This window comes from Canis aureus, chromosome X (assembly GCF_053574225.1).
Source record: "Canis aureus isolate CA01 chromosome X, VMU_Caureus_v.1.0, whole genome shotgun sequence".
Taxonomy (NCBI): Eukaryota; Metazoa; Chordata; class Mammalia; order Carnivora; family Canidae; genus Canis; species Canis aureus.
Genome location: NC_135649.1, coordinates 123677406 through 123701493, shown reverse-complemented (window position 1 = coordinate 123701493; position 24088 = coordinate 123677406). Strand labels below are relative to the sequence as shown.

The following is a 24088-nucleotide window of genomic DNA, read 5'->3' as shown; positions in this document are numbered from 1 at the left end:
GAACATGGCATCTCCTCCCCCGGCTCCACACCCTTTGCCAGCTCCTCCTATTTGCCCAACTCAGATGCAGCATCACCATTCCTGCCATTTCTGCAGTGAACGTGGGTGCCTCCAGTTTTGTTTTTCGTTTCTGTTCTGGCCATTGTGCTCCTCACAGTTGTCTCTCAAACGCTGCTTCTTCTGCTCCTCGGCTTCCAAGACCACAAACGAGGAAGGGCTCTCTGGCAGAGACATTCACAGTGTCATCCACAGAGATACACCTGAGGAGAGCTGGCCCATTGCACCTCATGACTGCCAAGAGGTGACCTTCACATGGAGGTCCCCATCCATGACATGATGTCACCCACTCCCTGTGACGTTCAGCTGACCATGATCACCAGCCCTGTATCTGCATCCCACCAGGAGTTAGTGTGTCCTTGTCCGGATGAAACGTTGCTCACTCTTCATCCCACTGTTGTTTGTCTCCTCACCCAAAGGCCCTACATTGGAGATATTCGATGCTGTCTTTGTGTCACCAGCCCCCATGGCCCTTCTGCTTAGCCTTGTCCTGCCACGAGCTGCAAACCTGCTTCCTACCCACTCCCCTAGGTTCTAACCAATAAGGGCGCTCAATAAACGTCTGATGAATTGAATGGCACAGAACTCAGTCCATGGCAAAAGCCAGCAACTCCTGCCATCCTGGGCAGAGTCGATGACCCATCAGATTGACCTTGGGAAGATATGCTTGTGCACATGAATGCTGAAGGGGCGTGGCTCCTTGAGGAACGGGGAGCCAGGGATGCATATCCTGCTCACTTGTGTGGCCGTCACACCCCTGATCAGCTGTCTTCAGAGACCTAAGAGGCTGATGAACTTACCCACCGTTCACAGGTTTCTTAATCATATATATACAACGAAAAAACATCACCGGAAGGGGGAGGGCGCTAAGGAGAAAGGGGAAGTCTCGGGTTGAAATGTCTCTGCAATGCAATCAGTGTGCTCACTTTCTGACCCAGCAGAGAGCTGTCCAAGACAACAACCAGATGTCGGAGCGCCAGGAAACCGAGAAAGCAAACAGGTGGCCAGAGCGGAGCCTGGTGCAGTGGGGTAAGGTGGCTCCCTTTCTTCTCTGACCCTCAAACGTACCGTACCTGTCACTAGGGTACCTGTTCCTCCTCCTGTTGCTGCTGCTGGCAGCTCCTGGGGAAGTCAGGGAGCACCCAGGGGTGGGAGCTGGGAATATCCAAATGAAGGTGCCTAACAGGGAGGTGGGGTAACTCCAACAGCACATGGGCACTGTGTTAGAAGGTCTGAATTAGCGCCAGGGATCGACCAACTTGCACTGGGAGCAGGCTAAGCCCCTCATGCAACTCTGCGTGAGTGTTAGAAGCCACTATGGATTACTCCAGAGTCATGGATGCAGGTGGTCGTCCACACGGGGAAGCGGTGGTCCCTGGATCCTGGGGAGGCAGTTTGCTGGCAGTGGCTTGTGTCAAAGCCCCCGGCAACAAGTGCAGAGCTGCTGGCCATCCTGGACCACAGGTGTCTTTGGGGACCACTGCATTTCACTCCTTGTCTTGCCCACGCGCGGTGACGGGCTACATCCACCCACCACCCATGCCCCTGACTACAGGGAGTAGACATCCAGGTTCACCCCAGGGATGCCACAGGCTGGGAGCACATGCACTGCCCCAGTCTCTGATATGACCCCATCTGACAGATGGAGGCGGTATCTGTGGAGGTCTTAGGAGGAGATAAAGGGGAAGAAAACCCTGTCTGGAGAAAACCGAAAGAAGAAGGGAAAGTGGGTAGTCAGTGGACAAAAAAAGAGCAAAGTAACGTCTGAGTTTTCATTCATATGAAACAAGAGGCTCAAGCCAATCTGCAGAGTGGGAGAGAAGACTGCAGAGTGTTGGTTTCTTGGGGTTGGGGTCCTCCTTTGGGAGGGATGAAAATGTCCTGGCTCAGGTAGAGGTGATGGCTGAACACTCCCCAGTGCTAAGTGCTGGGGAGTTGTACACTTTAAAAGGGTGGATTTTGCCCTCGGTCTTAAAAATCAACACAGAAATTAATTACATGAAGTGTGAGATCTCCACGGTCTTCAGTTTCTCATCCACTTGCATGAGGATACTAGGAAATCCTCCCTAGGATGGGTGTGAGCGGGAAACTAGGAGCCGTGTGGAACATACCTATGCTTGGTATGCCCAGGCGATGGAGAAATCACAGCGCCAGTTACTTCACGCGGCCCCCGAATTATCCTCCGTAGGGTTTGTCCTCACCCTTGGCCGAGAGCCCCAGGTTATGACTCACCAGCTAATTAAAACAGCAGCCCTTGCTAGATCACCTTGCATATCACCGTTGGGTAGGTGATAACGTTGTTGCTTGTTTTTTGAGGGTTTTTTAAAAAGTCAAGTTTACAGAAGTTTGCTTTTGCTCCATCACGATGAGCAAAGAGAACAAAGAGAAGCGAGAGGAGTTCAGTTTAGAGGAAGCGGAATGGGGAACTGTCCAGCTCAGGGTGTATTTCCATGCAGATTCCCTGTGGGGTGTGGGTTGGGGTGTACATGCACAGGCACCAGCTTCATGTAACAGTCTCAAAGCAGGTACTATGGGAGGCTTGAAAAAATGAGGAGAAAAGCAGATTGAAGAAGCTTGTGGTGGGGTGTGGGGGTGGTGAGTGGAATGAAACCCCTCCATGCCCTGCTGCACTGCACCTCCCCTTCCTGATTAAGGACAGCTCCGCTCAACGAAGCCAGGGTGTTCACACAGACTGCAGATGTGAAAATCAGGGCAGAGATGAGGCAGGAATAGCAAAAGGCAATGGTAGGGTCAGCCACGACCAAGGAAGGGTCCACCCTGAGAGCCTCTTGGGTTCACTATGGAGAGCATCACCCCCCCCCCCCCAGGGCCAGGAACCCCAGACACGACACAGAGAAGGGCTGGGTTGAGCAGGGTCCAGCTTGTAGATGGAGGAAGCTGGGAACTTCTCTATAGCGCTGGAGTAAAAGGTGTGTGGGAGGCAGGGAAGTTGGGACAGGTCTGGTCTGAGGTTCTTATTTCCTCTTTTATAGCAAGGGAGGTGCCCTAGGAGGGAGTGGGCTCCTGGAAGTTAGGAGACAGGACCTGAGGCTGGGAGCTGCTCTACAGGTGCACTCAGGAACAGATGTGCACACCTGGCTTGGGGAGCTGGCTGGACTCTGCATTGTTGGGAAGGCTGAGAAGCTGGTGCAGGTGCAGGAGGTAAAGAGGCTGTGGCATCTACACAAGCCAGTTGACCATCAATAGACAGGTGACCCATGAACGTCACAGGGTGGGTGGAAAGGAGGCAGGTGGTTGGGGAATGTAGAGAATGAGCCTCACAGCTCAGATGTCTGTGGGGGCAGGGATCTGTGAGGTAAGGGATCCTACAGAGGGCAGAGGAGCTCCCTGGGTGGGGCTGCACCTCAAGGAGAGGAGGAGCCCAAATGTGCTGAACTGGCCACATGTGGGAGGGAGATGCTGTGTCCCTGATAGGAGCTGGGCTGGAGAGGAGTCTGAGGGGAGAAAAAGACAGTCTGTGAAGACAGGTGCCAGCTGGGAGGCAAGGACATGGAGGTCCAGGTGTCGTGGCAGGGGTTGGGGGGGGGGGTAATGTCAGGAGTGTGATGACTGGGTCTCCAAGAAGCAGACACTGGACAGGATGAAATAGGGGAGGAATTGGTGAGAGAAAGGTCTGAGAAGGAGGAGGGAAGGAAGAGGAAGGGGAGGAGGAGAGGAGGGAGGAAAGAAGAAGGAAGGAAGGAAGGAAGGAAGGAAGGAAGGAAGGAAGGAAGGAAGGAAGAAGGAGGAAGGAAATTGAAAAGGAAAGAAGGAGGGAAGGAAAATAGAGAAAGGAAAGAAAAAAAGAAGGAAGGAGAGGAGGTAAGGAAGGAGAGAGGGAAGACAAAGGAGAAGGAAGGAAGGAGGGGAGGAAGGAGGGAAAGGGAAGGAAGGAGAGAAGAAGGGAAGGAAAGTAGAAGGAGGGAAGGAAGGAGGGAAGAGAAACAGGAAAAAAGGAAAGAGGGAAGGAAGGAAAGAAGGAAGGAAGGAAGGAAGGAAGGAAGGAAGGAAGGAAGGAAGGAAGGAAGGAAGGAAATTTGTGGTTATTTGTTCCATCAGCCCCCAGGAAGCTAATACACCAAGAAAAAAGAAGCAGTGTTTAGGGATCCCTGGGTGGCGCAGCGGTTTAGCGCCTGCCTTTGGCCCAGGGCGTGATCCTGGAGACCCGGGATCGAATCCCACGTCGGGCTCCTGGTGCATGGAGCCTGCTTCTCCCTCTGCCTATGTCTCTGCCTCTCTCTCTCTCTCTCTGTGTGTGACTATCATAAATAAATAAAAATTAAAAAAAAATTGTTAAAAAAAAAAGAAGCAGTGTTTAGACGGACAGACTCTATAAACCCAAGAAAATTACAGAAAGTACAATTGTGCACCGTAAAAGAGAGAGAAAGGAACCTCCAAGAAAAGACAAGGCCCTAAAAGGATGAGGTCACAGGGAACACAGAGATGAAGAGCAGCAGAGGTAGTTAGTGGCCGAGAGGGAGAGAACTACGTAGAGACGTAGGACCCCCACTACAATCAGCCAAAGAACAAGCACCAGCAAAAATGCCCCCAGGGCAGTGGAGGGCAGCCCCCAGGATGCCACCCCAAACACAAGCAGAGCATCAGGTGTTCTCTGTTGAGTGCAGCTTTGTGGGACCACAGCCCTTCGCTTCTGTACTTATGTGTTTAAAAAGTTTTTAATAGACTTTGTTTTTTTTTTTAGAGCAGTTTTAGATTTACAGACAAATTTAAGTGGAAAGTACAGGGGATCCCTATGTATGCACTTCCCCTTTGACCCAGTCTACACTATTATGAATATTTGGCATCAGTGGGGCCATCAATTATCATTGATGGGCCAATATTGATACATTATTATTGATTAAAGCCCACAGTTTACATTACAGTCACTCTTGGTGTTGGACATTCTATGGGTTTGGACAGATGTATAATGACATATATCCAGAATAATGGTATGATACAGAGTAGTTTCACTGCCCTAAAAATCCCCTGCGCCCTCCCTACTCATCCTGTCCCTTCCCCAAACCCTGGTTTTTTACTGAATTTTTTTCTGTCTCCATAGTTTTCCCTCTGTCAGAATGTTGTAATATTTGAATCAAACAGGATGTAGCATTTTCAGACCAGCTTCTTTCATTTAGTAAACGTATTTAAACATCCTCCATGTCCCTCTGTCACTTACCCCTTTTCCTTTTCCTCTTTTTTTTTTAAACATACCCTTTTTGATTGTTGTGAAACTCAAGTCTTTTAATTAAAGGAAAAAAACTAAAAAAAATAAAAAACCCTGTTATTGTCATAATGGAAACCTGACCTATCATTTCTTTTTCTACTACCCAAAAATCCATTCTAAAAACACTCAGAGCATGTGTCAATTATACTCACATTAAAGTATTTTATTTATTCATATATTTTGTAAAATATTATATTTATTTAATCATGAGAGACACACACAGAAAGAGGCAGAGACACAGGCAGAGGGAGAAGCAGGGTCCACGCAGCGAGCCTGATGTGGGACTCGATCCTGGGTCTCCAGAATCACACCCTGAGCCAAAGGCAGATGCTTAACTGCTGAACTGCCTGGGCATCCCTCACATTAAAATATTTTTTTTATGTTTTTAAAGATTTTATTTATTTATTCATGAGAGACACACAGAGAGAGGCAGAGACATAGAGGGAGAAGCAGGCTCCATGCAGGGAGCCCGACGTAAGACTCGATCCCGGGACTCCGGGATCACGCCCTGAGCCAAAGGCAGAAGCTCAACTGCTGAGCCACCCAGGCGTCCCCCTCACATTAAAATATTTTAAACAAGAATTTTAAAATTTAAATTATACAAACAAGAAAAAAGAGAAAGCCAGAACAATGAGAAACTTATGAAAGGGGGCGTAATATTCCCCCAAAAGCATCTTAAAATCACTATTACATGTCAGCCATGGCTTTGAGGCTCATCTGAATGATGAGTCAAGCTTGATGTAAAGCAGATGGGTGGATCTGTAGAGTAGATTCACGGGGCAGTGGTAGTATTTCCCCACACATGTGGGAGATGGTTTTGCAACCGCCTCTCTCAGGAAGTTGATCCTGGAGAAAAGAGAAGTCAGTGAGCGGGTTCCTGTTTTGTGTGTTATGTGGGCTCTGGAGGAGGTGGACGGCCCGGCCATTCTCTGCAGGTGGAATTGGAATTGGAAGGGCTTGGTGAGCTTGTGCCCTTGGTCCTGTCCCTGCCCCCCACCCCGAGGCTGGTTGCAGCCTGTAGACCCTCTGTAGCCAGCAGTGACCCCCGAGCTGGCCAGGCCAGCAGGCTGACCATCAGGCTGGGGATGGTCCTATGTCTTCCTGCAGAGCATCTCCCCGAGGAAACCTTGCTGAGTCCCCCTCCCAAAAACTCCCATGAGAGCTGATTTCTTTAAAATGTGACTGTACCTACAGGGCTTCCTCATCCCTCGGGCAGTCCCACGAGACTCGTGGCCACAACTGTCCTGCTCTGCATGCTATTGGACCCAGTCATCCTCCAGACTCTAGGGCACCAGGGTAAGTGTGTGAACCTGTCTGACCCTTCTCCGACTATCTCATTTCTACGTCCTGTGTGTCTTGGGATACATCCTGATGGCCGAGTCCAACCTCAACTCACCCTCGTATGTGCTGGTCAGTCAAGTGACACAATGCCAGATGCTAAAGTGTTTTCTTGCCCCTGCTCTAAAAGGCCCTTCCTAATCCTGCCTTATGATATGGTCACACACCAGAGCTGCAAAATGTGGCTCATCAACTCTAATTCTGGACAGTGGGACATTGTGGGGGGTCTCACCCTGGCAGGGACTTTTCTGCAGGGAGTAGTAACATCCTGACTTAAACAGGTGGACAGAGGAAGCAAGGTGAGCCCCCTCTCCCCGCCGTAGCAGGTGGCAAAGGCAACATCAACATCAACTGACTAGTAGCTGTCTGCCTGCGGTAGCTGGATGTTGATTATCAGGCCACGTATCACCATTTTAGGAAGGATTAAAGGTGAACATACTTAGGTTTTAGGTGTATATGGTGAGGATCACTGGGAGGGATATGGGGTCACTGGGGCATCGGTAAGAAAATGGTGCTGGCCAGAGGGCTGAGGAATAGGGACACTGGTGGATGGTCAGAAGTTAAAGAATGCTGCCCTCCTCCAGGTGAAATGTACAGTGTCAGAAGACACAGGTCAGGGGAGCTCCTGGGGGACCGGGTAAGGACACCTATAACTCCCATTCTTCCCCAAGAGATGTTCTCAGGGACCATTCCCCAGGGCTAGGAGCCCCAAGAGCTGCTGAGTCTCAAATTGCTTTTGCATTGAACCAACCTCTTGAGGTCAGAGATGTCATTGCTCAATTCGGTGAGAATGGAAACCAGGGAACAGAGACATTAGGCAACATGCTGGAAGTGACACCGCTGGTACAGACAGAGTGGGGACTCAGGCCCACGTCTGTGTTTCTAAAAGGGGCTCTGTTTTTAAAGTATGGATGGTGTCAACACAACGTCTTTGCTGCCCTAAGAAAGGAGATAAGGGAACGGTGGGGATGGCTGTCTCTCTGTCCTCCACACAGGAGGCCTGTGGGAATCTTCATGTACTTTCACAAAATCCATGCAGTCCAGCTTGGCCTTTCTCCTGAGGGTTGTGTATGGAACTGATGGACTCTCCTAACTCAAGAGTCCATGGGTCCAGGGATGTGCAAGAGCTGGCTCAGTCCAGGGAGGGGATGTGCCCTGGATGAATAAATGTCATCAGATTTCTGTTGACCTTTGAAGACTTCCTTGGTTGGGTATGACCTTGGGGGCATATGAAACTCTTGTAGGACCCACAGGCTAAGACCAAGATCCATAGAACTGTTGTAGATGGACAGTCATTGTTGTCTTGGGCTGGGAAGGTAGAAGTCTGCAGGAAGCCAAGGACATGCCAGGGAGGGAGGAGGGTCAAGAAACTCAGGAGATAAGTGACTTATTTGCAGGCCCTGGAGACCTGGAGAGAGGTGGTCCCTGTGTTGGGGAGGTGGGATGGCACCTGGAATAAAGGAGGATATGGGTATGAGGCACCCAGCACAGAGGCCGTGCATGCTGAGAGACTTAAAATATAAACGGACAATGGGCAGAGCATCTTTAAGAACAGAACCCAGCCCAGGGGGACCAGCCTCATCTTTGGGGACCAGCCCAGAAAGCCAGCCTGCTGTCTCCAAATCAGTCATGCAAGGAGCCAGATGTCCGTCCCCATGACAATCCAAGGAGTTAAAAGATCACTTCTGGAGCAACCAGCCCCCAGTGGACCAGACTTGATCAGTAACTAATGGCTTCCCTATGTTTTGACCCCACTTCCTATATAGGACCAACCAGAGAGCCAGGCATGGTCCCCTAACCAATCCCATGGGATGCCCTACTTGTAGTGAGCCACCTGCATCGTCCCCACACCCATAGCCTCTGCTCAGGGCACAACCAAAAGGTACCTTTTGTCCACTATGAGACTTGCCCATTGCCTTGTCCACCCTTGAGTCTCTGACGAATGCCAGTGATGGCCGACTTCCTTACCATAGCAAGCTCTGAATAAATAGCCTCCGTTTGCTCTCACTTGGTCGGTCTTGGATTACTTGCCTGATAGGCATCCTCACGTAGAGGGAACACCTAGGGGGACAGGGGTACGGGACAGCCTGTCCCAGCCTTGAATTTTGCTTATGAGACATGGGATGGGTCAAGAGGCAGTGGGTAGAGATGGGAAAGCGATAATCTTTTAATCTGGTGGTCCCGTCCTTCAGATCTTACAACCGTGGAAGGATTCCCCAGTCTAAACATGAAGTTTGACTCGAGGAGAATGGAATTGAGCTGGGACTGCAAGGAAAACACTACGTACCTCGAGTGCGTGATGATCCACAAGGAGAAAGGGCCAATCGAAATAACGGTAAGATGGATTTGATACGGACGATCGTTATCCTTTACAAAGCTCTCATCACTGTAGAAACAAAGCAGCGGTAGGCGGGAATGGAGACCATGCGTGTGACATCTGGGACACATCTAGAGGCCATGCTTCTGGGTGAACCAGGGAAGTTAGCGCTGGCCCGTGGTCAAGACATGCCTGATGGCCTGATTCTCTGGGGGACTGAGGAAAATGTCTTATCCCAAAAGGAAAAGGAGTTCAGGGCTCCCGAGGAAGAAGCCACAGCCCAAAGCTCCTACGAGTTCAGACACGGCACAGATTGTAGGGTAGGACCCTCGGGGATGCTCAACCACCTAAAGAAGGGAAAAATGGGGTAGACTGGTGGGACCGGGGATCCAGGGCAATACAGGTAGATTTCAATCTGGCACCCGAATGCTCCCAGAATTTCCAGGGGTCTCTTTCAGGGAGGCAGGATTTCCCACAACAGGCATCATGGGGAAGATGAGCAACTTGTTCTGTGACTTTCAAGCTTCTGTGTCCCTTCGGGGGATGTTGCGTAGGAAAAACGCCCTCCTGCCAACAGAAACAGTAGCCTTTTGCTCAGTTGATCCATCAAAAATCGGTTGATCCATCAAAAATCAGCCACTGGTCAGATTTAATCCCACCAGAAAGAAATCGTGTGAGTTCTAGGTGTTTGACGGAAACAAAGTAACCAAATGACTGGATACAATGTAAACATTTCTGTGGGAGAAAAATAATAGGACAAGAAAACGGAATAAACTAAAAGAGGGTGCGGTAAGCTCCGTAATGTCTCAAGTGCTGAGAGGTCTCGCTGCTCAGAGTTGTGATCCATCAGCATCACCTGGGAGCTTTGTTACAAATGTAGAATCTTCTTGGCCCCACCTGGAACTCGCTGCACGGGAGTCTGCATTTTAACGAAACCCCTGGAGACTGAGGGCACCCTGCAATGGGACCTCTATTCTGGCCTCCTAAATGCTGTAGACCACCGAGGCAAGGTCCCACCTTCACGGGGGCACGCCGACATCCACCCAGACAACATATGTGGGTGGTGGTGGCATCACGGGACCAGTGGAAGAGCAAACAGTGTGGAGAGGAAAAGGAAAAAAAAAAAGTTTCCTAATGCCCTGGCCGGTTGCGTCTTTTTAGCTCAAGGAGAATGAATGTCACTGCAAGTTTCCGGATTATTCTCTCCATGAGGGAGTCACGTTCATGGTTAAAGTAAATAGCATCCAAAGACCGATTCCAGAAACACTGGTCTACACTAATTCAGGTAGGGGAAATATCACAGTGATCCTTCTGCACATCACTAGCCCCAAGGTAGATCCCTTCCGTTTTTCTCAACTTTTTTGAGATTTCCTTGGCATGTAGGTATTAAATATATTAAATTATAATATATAAATATATTATTATATATTAGTGTATTAATATATACTGATATTATATATTAATGTATTAATATATTCTGATATTATATATTAATGTATTAATATATACTGATGTTATATATTAATGTATTAACATACGAATATGAAATTATTATATATAAAATATTAATGTATATTTATAAGATATTTAAATTAAAGCCTTAATATACATATATGTTGAGAAATAATCACTGCAATTAAGCTGTTATCCCTCCTTCCAGCCCCTGGAAACCACGATTTACTCTCTGTGTCTTTGCATTTGCCACGTGTTAGCTATTGTGAGTAATACTCCAACGACCGCGGGAGTGCATATATCTTTTTGGGATCCAGATTCCATTTCCTTTGGAAATATGCCCAGACATGGGATTGCCGGGTGACACGGGGGTTCTAATGTGAACATTTAAAGGAATTTCTCCTGTTTTCCACTGTGGCCACACCAGCTTATATGACAGACAGCGCACAAGTTCCCTCTTATCCACATCTTCACCAGCATTTATCTCTTGACTTTTTTCGACCAGTCATTTAACAGGTGTGAGGTAATAGCTCGCTGCGGTTTCTATTTGCATCTCTTTGACGATGAGTGATGCCCAGCCACTTTTCCTGTAGCTGTTGGCCATTTGTACTTCTTCTTTAGAAGACATTCAAAACTATTCAGCCCTTTGGAGTTTTTTGGGTTTGGGTTTTGGGGAGTTTTTTTGGCCTTTGGGTTTTTTTGCTATTGAGTTCTTTGAGGTCCTTATATATTTTGGGTATATATATATATATATATATATATATATATATATATACATATATATATATGGATTGCAGATATTTTCTCCCATTCCATAGGCTACCTTGTCACTCTGTTGATTATTTCCTTCACTCAGTGGAGGCTTTATAGTTTGACGTAATCCCAGTTGTCAATTTTTGGGTTTGGTGCCTCTGGTTTTGGCGTCATATCCAAAAAAGCATTGCCAAGAAGTCTTTCCCCCATGTTTTCTTCCACTCGTTTTGCAGTTTCAGGTTTTGTGTTTCGATCTTTAATCGATTTTGACTTGCTTTCCATATCCAGTGAGAGATAAGGATCCTCTTTCATTCTCCTGCTTAGGGTTGTCCAGTTTTCCCATCACCATTTAGCAAAAAGAGAGACTCCTTTGTCCATTGTATGTTCTTGGCATCCTTGTGGAAGGTCAACCTTGTTGACCATAAGCCCGTGGATTTATTTCTGGGTTCTTTTATGTCCCATTGATCTATGGTGTCTATCTTTATGCCAGGACCATACTCTTTTGGTTACTGTGGCTTTACAATGTATTTTGGGATCAGGAAATGTAATGGTTCTAGCTTTGTCCTTCTTGCTCAAGATTGCTTTGGCTATTTGGAGTCTTTCATGGCTCCATATGGATTTTAAGATTCTTTTTCCTATTTCTGTAAAGAATGCCATTGGGATTTTGATAGGGATTACATTTATCTATAGATCACTTTGGGTAGGTTGGATATTTTAACGCTATTAATCACTCCAGTTCACAAACATGGGATCTCTTTCCATTTATCTTTATGTTCTTAAATCTTCTTCCTCAATGTTTTATAATAGTCAGTGTACAGGTTTTTCACCTCCTTGGTTTAAGTTTATTCCTTTTTTATTCATTTTTGGTGCTATAAAAAAAAAGACTATTCTTTTATTTTATTTTATTTTATTTTATTATTTTTATTTATTTTTAATATTTTATTTATTTATTCATGAGAGACACAGAGAGAGAGAGAGAGGCAAAGACACAGGCAGAGAGAGAAGTAGGCTCCTTGCAGGGAGCCCGATGTGAGACTCAATCCCGGGACTCCAGGGTCATGCCCTGGGCTGAAGGCAGGTGCTAAGCCACTGAGCCACCCAGGGACCCCCTATTTTTTATTTTTGAGTAATCTGTACACCTAATGTGGGGCTTGAATTCACAGCCCCAAGATCGAGAGTCACATGCTCTACTGACTGAGTCAGGCAAGTATCCCAGGATTATTTTTTTAATTCCTTTTTTGAACAGGTCATTGTTAGTGTAGACAAATACCACTGATTTCTGTACATTGATTTTGCATCCTGAAACTTTATTACATTCTTTATTAGCTGTAACAATGTCTCTTCTTTGTTTAGTCTTTAGGTTTTTCTACACGTATGGTCATTTTATCATCAAACGAAGATAATCTTACTTCTTTTTTAATTTGGATATCTTTCTTTTTCTTGTCTAATTGCTCTGGTTAGGACTTCCCATATATGTTAAATAGAAGCGGTGAGAGTGCCTACCTTGGCCTTGTTTCTTACCCTACAAGGTAAGCTTTCAGGTTTTTTTCCATTGAGTGTGATGTTAGCTATGGCCTTTCCATATTTGTCCACTATTGTGTTGATACAAATTTGTTCTATACCTATTTTTTTTAAAGATTTTATTCATCCATTCATGAAAGACGCACAGAGAGAGAGAGAGAGAGAGAGAGGCAGAGACAGAGAGAGAGAGACAGAGGCAGAGGGAGAAGCAGACTCCATGCTGGGAGCCCAATGTGGGACTCGATCCTGGGTCTCCAGGATCATGCCTGGGGCCGAAGGCAGGTGCTAAACTGCTGAGCCACCCGGGCTGCCCTTCTATACCTATTTTATTGAGAATTTTTATCATGAATGGATGCTGAAATTTGTGAAAGATGTTTTCTATAGCTACTGAGACAATCATGATTTTTTATTTCATTCTATTAAAGTCATGAAGCACACTGATTGATTGGCGTGTGTTGAACCATCTTTGCATGCCGGGGATAAATTCCACTTGGTTACGACACACAATCCTTTTAACATGCTGTTGGATTTGCTTGCTAGAATTTTGTTAATGATTTTCACATCTACGTTTATTAGGATATTGGGATGTGATTTTCTTTTCTCATGTCTTTGTCTGGGCTTGGTATGGGGGTGATCCTGTCCTCCTAAAGTGAATTTGAAAGTATTCCCTCTTCTTCTATTTTTTTGGAAGAGTTTAAGAAAGATTGGTGGGGCACCTGGGGAGCATAGTTGGTTGAATGTCCAACTCTTGGTTTCTGCTCAGGTCCTGATCTCAGGGTCCTGGGTTCAAGCCCCAAATCAGGTTCCCTGCTCAGTAGGGAGTCTGCTTGGGATTCTCTCTTTCTCTATCTCCTTCTGCCCACGTTGTCTCTCTCTCTCTCTTTTTCTCAAATAAATAAATAACATCGTATAAAAGAAAAAAGGATTGGAATTAATTATTCTCTGAACGTTTGGTAGAGATTCCAACCGTGAAGCCACATGATCCGCTTCCACAAATTATTTTGTTTTTGTGGCTTCTCAGGTGGGAAGGGCACAGCTGCCCAAAACTTCTCCTGTTTTATCTACAATGCAAACTTCATGAACTGCACTTGGGCAAAGGGTCAAGCTGCCCCTGATGACGTGCAATATTTTTTGTACATACGAGACTTGAAGTAAGTATTGACCTCGCTCATGGAGACAACCCTGGGAAGTACACTGGGCGGTGGAGGGGGAGCCCTGTTTATCCTCTAAACACTTTGGAACTTTATAGATACAGAAGGGAAAGAGAGTGTCCTCATTACTTAGAAGACTCAGGAACCCACGTAGGATGTCACTTGGAAGACCTCTCGGGATTAGCGTACTACAATTACTTCCTGGTGAATGGTACCAGCCAAAGGACAGGAATCCAGTTCTTTGATTCGATTTTGTACTGGAAGAAAATAGGTAAGACCAAGGACGTCCTGTGGTGTAAAGAGATGCTTAACGGGTGAACTGAACAGAATTTGCGGTAGGTTTGGAAGAAGAGAAATGTATTCTCCCAAAGTTCTGGAGGCCAGAGACCCAGAGACAAGGTATTGGCATGGTTGCTTCCTTTTGGAAGGAAGCCAAGTAAAGGGTGCAACCCATCCTTTTACTCTGAATTAAACGGGGTGACAAGATGTGCCTGCACTGTTGGTGGATCCTCCTCCACACCACCAAGGAAGCCAGGGCCCTTCCAAAGCGCCCATAGTCCCCGAGCGCTGGCCCTGGCACTACCCCAGCCCAGACGGGCAGGGGTATTGCCCACATCTGGGCAGTGAAGCCTCTCGGGACAAAAGAGAGTACGTTCAGACCAGGAGATGGAGGTTAATTCTGGCCCATTTGTGCACCTCCAAGTAGTAGCAGGCATCGCCATCTCTTGTCTGTTTTGGAGACCCTGTTGACAAACAAACGCCAACTCTCCAGTGAAGCTTCACAGGCCATTGGCCACCCTCATTTCCCACCTCCAGGCTCACCTGTTGGGGGAGGTCCAGGTGTCTGTACCCAGCCAGGTGGCAGGGGGGCACCCACATCCCTGGGCCTGCATTTCCTGCAGGCTCAGGAGACACCACCTTTCTGGACAAACCTCCCATGGCCCCGACACGACCACCCTCCTTCTGAGGGAATCCCTGCCTTTCTTTTTCCGTCCCCATGTTCCTAACATTTTTATCTAACCCAGGAAATCCCAATATTATTTCAAACTTCAGTCCTCTGCAGTTGTGACTTGCAATTAGAAATGCACATTTGGTCTCTGCTTCCTGACACACAGCCGCCAAAATGGGAATTTCCCCTGTGGAGAGCAGTAAATGTGCCTTTTGTTATGTTGAGGAGGTGACCGCTGAAAAGCCCCTAAGGATGGGGCTGGTTACCAGGGGAACAAACCCTGTGATTAGAGGATTGGAACTTTCATTCCTGTCCAGTGTGTGACCCAAAAGGGGCTGGTGGTTGAGCTCAACCTCCAATGGGCCATGATTTAATCAATTGGGTTTACATCATGAAGTTTCTGTAAAATCCCAAAACGACAGGGTTTGGAGATCTTATAGGTTGGCAGACAACATGCAGGTTTGAGCAGAGAGGTTCACCTGGTGAAGCTACGGAAGCAGCTCCACGCCCGTCCCTACAACTGGCCCCACGCATCCATTCACCAGGCTGTTCCTGAGTTAGAGCCTGTGACAATAAACCCGTGATCTAGCGAGTGACTTGTTCCCTGGGCTCTGTGAGTCACCCTGGAAGATTAATGAGATCCCAGGAGAAGGTCGTCGGGTGCTCATATCTGTAGCTGGTGGGTCAGAAACCTGGATTTCTGAATGGTGTCTGATATAGGGCCTGAAGGGCAGCCTTGTAGGGTTGAACCCTCTACTCTGTGGGATCTGACACCATGTCCAGGTAGATAGGTTCAGTTGACGTGTAGGACATCCCAACAGGTAGACTGAGAATAGCATAGTGGTGGGAAGAGGGACCCTATCTATCCATCAGACCCAGGTGCAGAATCCTAAATACACATCACAACTGTGAGCAAGGGAGGAAAAAATAAATCCAGAGTGTGCTTCCCAGTGAAAATGCAACTCAGTTTCAAGGTTCATTGTGATCAGATACACGGGATGTGGATTTACAACCAAGTTGCCCTCAAAGGGTTTGGGTAATGGGATCCACTCCCGGTGTTGAGATCGGAATGCATGCTAGTTAAGTGGGATCAGACACAGGATGCCCATAACGCCCATCCCGACCATTGATGGAACCCACCGTAGAGGGTCACATGGGATATCCGTTCATTGTTGAAGGACCCTGGAGCTCCGCCGGTCTTCTCAGACATGCATCCTCTGTCCCCATTGGAAACCAGCCTCGGCTGTCCCCATGGTGGCCCTGTCCCTGGCCAGTCCGCATATTTCCATCCTTCCCACATGTTGGGTTCGCCAACCCCTCCCTGCAGCCTGCTAGATGGTCCTGTGTGCACACCGCTGAACCTGCACACAAGCCAGCGGTCCTCTTCCTTCCTCAAGACGCAACACTCCTTCCTAACCACGGCATGTGCCTCCAGGTGACCCCGGGAGCTGACCATCGATGTGCAGCCCACAGAACTGGGTCTGGCCTCTGAGGCCCGGTGGCAGCCTGGTGGCTCAGGGAGCATCCTGGGTTCTCGTTACAGAAATATACAGCCCGCCCAACAATATCAGCGTGCACTGCAACGTGTCGCACTGTCTGATCCAGTGGGAAAAGCCTGTGACCCGACACACCCTGTCCAACAGGGAGTTCAAGTACCAGCTGGACATCCAGAGACTGGTGAGTAGACTCTGCCCCCAGGCAGGACACTGTGCCGCACAAGGAATGGGGAGCCCTCCCTGTGACCCAGATCAGTGGAGACATGCGGGGCTGGGTGATGCATGGGGACAAACACAGGGACGGCTGAGCTGGACAGGACATGCCCTGGGCACGAGGGTCACCACCACGGCCAACCCAACAAAGGTGGCCACACACCCAGGTGGATCCTGAAAGCCTTCAGAGGATCTACAAGCAGATGCAGAACAGACAGGACCTTCTGCTACTTGTCCACTTGGATCCCACCTGAGGAAGAGGGATTCTCTCCTCCACACCCACCTGGGCCCAGTATAAACAAGGAGAACGCTCTGCACCATGACCACCTGGATTCAGCATAGAGAAGGGAACTCTCAACTCCACATCCACCTAGATCCAGTGTAGACAAGGAGTACTCTTTGTTCCTTGACCGCTTAGACCCAGTGTAGACAAGGATGAGCCATCTCCTCCACTTCTACCCGGATTCGGTGTACACAAGGAGCATCCTCTTCTCTACATCTATGGACCCCGTGTAGACAAGAGAGATTCTCTGCTTCATGATCACCTGGAGTCAGAGTAGGCAAGGAGGACACTCTGCTCCACCTCTACAAGACCCAGTATAGACAAAGGGGAGCCCTCTCCTCCACATCCACCTGGACTCAGTGTAGACAAGGGGGAGCCCTGTCATTCATATCCACATGGATCCAGTATAGATAAGGAAGACCTTCTGTTCCATATTCACCTGGAGCCAGTGTAGACAAGGAGGACTCTGTTCCACATCCACATGGACTCAGTGTAGACAAGGGGGAGCCCTGTCATTCATATCCACATGGACCCAGTGTAGACAAGGAAGACCTTCTGCTCCATATTCACCTGGAGCCAGTGTAGACAAGGAGGACTTTGTTCCACATCCACATGGACTCAGTGTAGACAAGGGGGAGTCCTCTGCTCCAACTGCACCTGGATCCACTGTAGATCCTCTGCTCCATGTCTGCTCTTATTTGGACCCATCAGCAGGTGGTGTTCCAGGACAAGGCATGATCCGGGCACATCCTCCCTTGGTGTTTGAGTCCATCCACCCCCGTCTGGGAGACTTGAGGCAAAAATAGTAGAGAGGGAGCTCAGCCCTTCACATGGCCCTGTGTAGACAAGGGGGATGTGGGTTACCCCTGACTGCACTCAGAGGGGACGATGAATGCATCCTGTAAGAATTCTCGAAATAGAGAGAAGTAAACCTAACTCTATTTTTTTTTCCAGAAAAATAAGGAACACAGCGGGAACCAACTGGTGAGTTAGAACTCTGACCCAAAATATCACCCCGTACGGTAACATGGACACACTGCCATGCACACGTGGCCGCCATGGTGGCCAGGATGGGGTGGGCTGTGAATGAGAGGGTGGCGGCTCCCGGGAAGACCGTCCCGTCAGTGAGGTAGGGGTGGGAACAGTCCGGCTGTGGGAACGGGGCTCATCTGGTCACACGTGCTCGGTCCCATTCGTTCAAATAAGTGACTCCGGCCATATGCATCCATGTTGGTCAAGAGTAACCGTGTTTGAGCTTTAAGGAGACTGTGTCTTCCTTCACAACCCTCCTAGAGGACGATCCTCAAAGTCCTTTATGGGGTATCCTCCTCCATCCAATGGTGAGCTTTTACTCCATTAATGACCTCGCTGGGACATTTCCCGGTGGCGGCTCTGCGCGTGTCACATGTACCTGCTGAATGATTTCTGCATCTATGTTGACGAGCACGGGAACCCCACGCGGGGTCCCATGGTCATCAGAGGCCCCCCTCAATGTGCTGATTCATTGAGGCTTTCCCGCAAACTATTCCGTATGCCGGACATGCATTAATTTAATGAACCACGTATTTCTAGACGGCAAGGATGTTCCACGCCGTGAGGTCACTGTTCTGCTTTCCGAGAGCGTGCTTCCGTCGTCCGTCACAGGGTGGGGATGGGGCGGGTGAGTGGGGAGACGGCCGCCTCTGACGAGACATCCCCATCCCCGCTTTTCCGAACACGGGGGACCCCGCATTCAAAGTTTCTCTTTTTTCTCAAAGATTGAGGTGTCTGGTAATTGGGAAAATAAATACAACTTCCCGAGTCCAGAGCCCAGAGCCAAGCATACTGTGAAAATACGGACCTCAGACGCGCGGATCCAGAGGTGGGGTTCCTGGAGCCAGCCTGTGGAGTTTGGTACGTGTCCCCGGAGCATCCCCTGAATTCATCTCTGACCTCTTCCCAGCCCCATCCCCAGAGGCTCACAGGGGTTTCCATGCACGGGTCTCCACGATGCTCTGGGTTTTTGTTTGTTTGTTTGTTTTTTTCAAAGAAACACCTGTTAAGCATCAAAGTTGGGTGTCTTTCCTCCTAATGAAGAGGAATCCATTCATTCCAAGGAACTGAATGACCTACACCTTTCACCACCTTCCTCCCTGAAACCTTTATGAGTTTGCAGGAATTGCATGGTTTGGACCAAAAGCCAACCAGGTGCTCAAGAAATCTGCATTTCCGCACTATTCCTCCCTCCTGGATATTTTCATAGTGTTTTAGCAAACATTTGATGCATGCTATTTTCTTTTTCGTGGTCCTAAATCAAAGACTTGTATAAGGGCGGGTATAAAATGCCCGTGAAATGTTTATCCAGAGGTAAAACATAAGTTCAAAGAGACGGAGAAGCAATCGATGTACCCACTGGGATGGGACAGCGGGTTCTTAGCTACGAGTCCAAAGCGAGCAACAAGAAAATTGAATAATAAGTCAATTGGTGTTCATTGAAATTAAAAACTTCTGTATCAAAAATAAATAAATAAAAATTAATAAAAATTAAAAAAAATTAAGGGATCCCTGGGTGGCGCAGCGGTTTGGCGCCTGCCTTTGGCCCAGGGCGCGATCCTGGAGTCCCGGGATCGAATCCCACGTCGGGCTCTCGGCATGGAGCCTGCTTCTCCCTCTGCCTGTGTCTCTGCCTCTCTCTCTCTGTGTCTATCATAAATAAATAAAAATAAATCTTTAAAAAAAATTTAAAAACAACTTCTGTATCACGTGGAAAGAGCACTTTTTCAGTGAATGTATTATTATTATAATTATTATTATAAGAGGGCACATTTCATATGTTAATATGGAAAACTCTCAAAACGCCGGACTCTCAATTTGGTTATGATCATCCTTCTGGAACCGGAGTTTTTAATTGGATTTTTTAAAAATTGGATTTTTTAATAGTAACAGCCACAATGTGCTGTGTTGCAAAAATAATGAATTGTAAAAAGAGCTCATCCAGATGATAAATGACACTGAAGATCTAACACTAATTGTGAGGTAACTTTGGTCAAATTGTGCGCCTGAAAAAGTGTGTTTTTGAGGGAGGGGTCCATTTTTTTATTCATTTATGAATTTTAAACTCTTAAAAAATTAATTAATTAAACTTGGGGGGGGTCCGGTTTTATTTATTTTGTATTTTATTTACTTATTCATGAGAGGCAGAGACACAGGCAGAGGGAGAAGCAGGCTCCATGCAGGGAGCCCGATGCGGGACTCGATCCGGGATCCTGGGGTCATGCCCTGGGCCAAAGGCAGACGCTCAACCACTGAGCCACCCAGGTGTCCTGGGGTATGCAGGGTCCATTTTTATTTTTTACTTTTTTATTTTTATTTTTCAGGGTCCAGTTTTTTTTTTAATTATTTTATTTTTTTTTATTATTTTTTTTTCAGGGTCCAGTTTTAAAGCGGGCTGTCACGTTATGGTTTGGGCGCTCCTGAGAGCGCTTTGGGGGAAGGTTTCGGGATGAGCCCTTTCCTGAGGATTTCCCTCGTGCTCTGAGCATCTGTCCTTCGATGGCTCGTCTGAAGGGGTCCATGTTGTGTCCCCCTCTCTCCGCAGGCTCCGACGACCCCGAGGCCAGTCTCGTGCACATCTACATGCTGGTGGTCCTGGGGACCCTTGTCTCCGCCCTGATTATCGGTTGCCTTTTGAAAAGGTAACTCCCGTGGTGGGTTGGGGTCTTCCTTGCAAATGGGCAGGACGGACGGGGTGCATGTCTGGATGGGGCTCAGGGCACCCACTGGCGTGCCATCTGTCTGGGGAGCTCTAGCTGCCAGCCGACGGGGGCCTCATCCTCACCCATGATGGGCAGCCCTGGACACTCATTCTTGGATGCTTCCAGGCCCCCGAGCCACCCCATCCGACCCCCACACATCAGCTGCACACTGGACTTCGTCCGAGCTCAGCGGTGTTTACACAGGGCTTGCATTCAGCCTCACGGCAGCGAGCTTCCTCTTTGTGGAATGCTTTCCCCTCCAACCCCTCTGCTGGCGGTTCATTTCCACCCGATAAGCCTCACCAGGTACTCAGGGATCCCCCCGCTCCCGACCCACTCCCTTCCTGGACGCCTCCAGGGAGCCCAGCCTGAACCTTCCCGTGTACCTGCTTACCGCCAGCCTCTCCACAGGCTCCTCCCTGGGCGGCTACCACGTCGTTTCCGATGTGTGATCTCTGCACCAAGCAGGGTCTCGGGGCGTCTCGCAAATGCCTCTGAATGAACGTGCATCCATGAAATCATTAATTCCCACTTGCATGCACGTTGCATGAAGATTGCATGATGTTGTGCAAAGCACTTTTTGCAGCTGGTGGTCCTCCTGCGTGATGTGGGGACCCCCGGATGTCCTCCTGTGCTCACCCCTGAGGCCTCGCACCCTGGTAGGGCATCCTGGGTGTATCTCCCTCACGATGGACACGCGTGTGGCTAACCGCACGGGAATGCTGCATAAGCACAAGGAGAGGATGGCGCCCAGGCTGCTGGATGCACGGGCGGCTTGGCACCACCCCATTCTCAGGGGACCCTGAAACCGTGGGGCCAAAGGGGAACAGGGGCAGCCTCGAGACCTGCTGCCGGAACGGGCAGAGACCACGTGCCTTGCACAGGGACAGTTATCTTAATGAGAAGCTGTCTGAGTTTCCTGCGGCCACAGGAAAAAAAAGACCACAAACCAAATGGTTTGAAATATTAGAAATTCAATCTGTCCCAGACATCTGAGCTCCAAGAGGGGCAGGACCATCAAGGTCCAGGGCAGAGGCTCCGGGAGGGTCCGTCCTGCCTCTTCCAGCGTCTGGGGCCCCAGGCGTCCCCAGGCTGGTGGCTGCATCCCTCTGGTCTCTGCCTCCATCCTCTGTGTCTGCGTCTCCTCTTCTGTCTCTTCCAAGGACCCCTGTCATTGGACGTAGGGCCACCCTCATCCAGGACGACCTCATGTTAACATGATTCCATCTGCAAAGACCCTATTTCCAAACGAGGTCCTGTTTCCAGATTCCGGGACTCAGGACTGGAATTTATATTTTTTGGCGGGAAGCCCCTACTGAGCTGAGCAGAAGTAACTCCAGGTGTCCTGCAATGGGAGGTGCTTCTCCTGAAATAAGAGAAAAAAGCAAACGTGCCTTTGAAAATGCAAGAAGACTCTGATGTTGGGCAAACATGACATCTGCTTTAAGTAAAATCTAGGTGAAAATTAGTATTTACGTAAAAATGTTAGGAAAAAAAATGATAAATGCAGCATGTTGACAGAAAACCTGCCAGACCGGAAAGCATGCTCTCGGTGGTTGCATGGACGCAGGAGGAGACACACACGTTGTGATCCTCAGGGACTCTGGAGGCTGCCCATGACCTGCCATGACCCCCAGTCCCATCCTTCCCCGTCTCTGTACCCGAGGGACCAAGTGAAGGTTCTAGAAAGATTGTCACGGGCGTCCCTCTGTGCTCCTATAGCCTCTCCTACTTGCTCACTCATCCCAGAGTTGGTTTGTCCTGCTGTGAGTCTTCCGTGAAATTGTCCTACAGCACGCGGTCCAGAGGCGTGTCACTGGGAGGTGGGGGAGACGTGTCCCGCATCCCCATGTCCTCAGGGTCTTTCCTTCACACGCTTCTTGTCTTACCAGGTTCCTCGCATCTCGGAGGCTTTTCCCACGGATTCCACATGTCAAAGACAAATGGAACGACAACCATCCGTCTGACCACCAGGTAGGTAAGGGTGGGGGTAGGGCAGCCGACCGGGATGAGGAGGGGGCGTCCTGGGCTCTCCTGCATGTCCATCCGAGGGCGTCCCCATGGGCAGTCCCGCAGATGCCCTCTACTAAGATACCGCGCCCACCGGGGCCCCGGTTCCCATCTATACCCAGTGGCCAGCCAGGTCCCACTCACGGGGTTCCTGAAACCCCAACACCCCCATCCTCCTTCTCCTCCCCAGGTCATCTGGGAGAAGTTCGTCTCAGACCCGCAAAAAGCTGACAACGAAGAGATCGTGACCGTGGAAGAAGTCACAGCAGTCACAGCCGCCCCGGCCAGCGTATGAACACAGAGGCTTCCTCCCCAGAACATTCTAGAACCTGTGGGGTGGTTGTTCTTTTTTTTTTAATTGCTTTGAGAATGTATTTATATAGTGTTCTATTTTTTTACTTTCGAACAATGTGATATTTTGTAAAGATACCTGTCGTGGGAGGGATCGTGGGATGCCCGTGGATCCTGACCCCAGGATGCACCCGCTTCTCGTCATCTCTGCCACCCCCTCCCCAAAGAACAACGAACCCCTTCCTTACATTACGCTGGCTCAAGCGGGGCCGAATGGGGTATTGTCATCTTTGTGGACATTGTTCTGTGCACCCCGTGGGGACCGGGATGTAGACGTCTTTGGGGATATTATCCAGACCATGACACATGGACCAGAATGTGGACAACTCCATCCGCAGGCACCAGCAACGACAGGACGGGATTTCTCACGGGGATCCTGAAACCCTCTGTGCACCTTGACCTTCGAGACAAACGACTACAGAAACCCCGCAGGCCACGTGCCCACCCCCATGACGTTAACCAACGGGGAAGCATTGAAGGCGGGTCCTCTCGAGCCAGGAAGCAAGCCCCATGCGGGCAGTGAAGTCGGCCATGAGGAGCCGCGGGCGCGCGTCCCACCAAGACCTACAGAAAGTCTTGGACACCAGCAACAGCATGTCCTACAGGAAGCGCAGTGCATCTAGGCCTCAGAGGGCTGGATGAGGACACAGTTCCCGGGGAGAATAAAATGTATCTGGAAATTGAGATACACATAGATACAGACACCCCACCCATATGTAGTTAGAGAAATAGAAATAGAGGGAGAAAAGAGAGCGGAAAATATACATACACAGAGGGAGACAGACGGGTACGTATTTGGAAAAATACGTAGGAAATATATACAAAAAGATACATATGAAGACGATTTGCAGAGAGAGCTCAGGGAATTGGCTCATGAGGTGCTGGGACTGGTCAGCAGGAAGCCTGCAGGGCAGGTGGGCCAGCTGCACACGCAGGTGACAGGTGACAAGGTGACAGTGCACACCTGACCCCGAACTGTTTCTCTGGGAAACCTCCGTTTGCACCTGAGATCATCACCTGATTGGATGCGACACACGCCCAATGTGACGTATCTTTTAACGTTGGCTGCTTGTCGATTTTTTTTGAAAAAAAATTTTTTTTTTTTGCTTGTGGGGTTTTTCGTGTGCTACCTAGAAAACACAATTAGGGGAGTGTTTGATGGAATAACAGGGGGGCCTGTCACACGTCCGTGTGGACACACTAGCTGACAATCATGGAACCACTTATAGTGGGAATGCG

At 48.9% G+C, this 24088-nt stretch overlaps 1 protein-coding gene across 3 annotated transcripts; it reads left to right on the top strand.

Moving 5' to 3' along the window:
* Window positions 1–955: 955 nt before the first annotated feature.
* Window positions 956–23954, top strand: LOC144309208 (granulocyte-macrophage colony-stimulating factor receptor subunit alpha-like). Of its 3 annotated transcripts, XM_077890411.1 has the most exons (13): window positions 958–1086; window positions 6476–6577; window positions 8812–8954; window positions 10098–10221; window positions 13684–13813; window positions 13912–14084; window positions 16306–16439; window positions 17709–17738; window positions 18512–18647; window positions 20332–20428; window positions 20615–20794; window positions 22381–22462; window positions 22689–23954. In XM_077890411.1, the coding sequence occupies exons 1-13, from the start codon at window positions 1023–1025 to the stop codon at window positions 22791–22793; spliced, it is 1500 nt and encodes a 499-aa protein (XP_077746537.1). In that variant the 5' UTR covers window positions 958–1022; the 3' UTR covers window positions 22794–23954. The 3 variants fall into 3 exon arrangements, with proteins under 3 accessions (XP_077746538.1, XP_077746537.1, XP_077746539.1); XM_077890412.1 differs by lacking the exon at window positions 6476–6577 and having other exon boundaries at window positions 956–1086; XM_077890413.1 differs by lacking the exon at window positions 20615–20794.
* Window positions 23955–24088: the final 134 nt, after the last annotated feature.

Bases quoted from the DNA above. Each gene is read 5' to 3' on its own strand.
- LOC144309208 (XM_077890411.1), top strand. From the start codon at position 1,023: ATGTCGGAGCGCCAGGAAACCGAGAAAGCAAACAGGTGGCCAGAGCGG. The intron at 8,955-10,097 runs GTAAGATGGATT...GCGTCTTTTTAG, and splicing joins AAGGGCCAATCGAAATAACG to CTCAAGGAGAATGAATGTCA. The intron at 14,085-16,305 runs GTAAGACCAAGG...TTCTCGTTACAG, and splicing joins TTTGTACTGGAAGAAAATAG to AAATATACAGCCCGCCCAAC.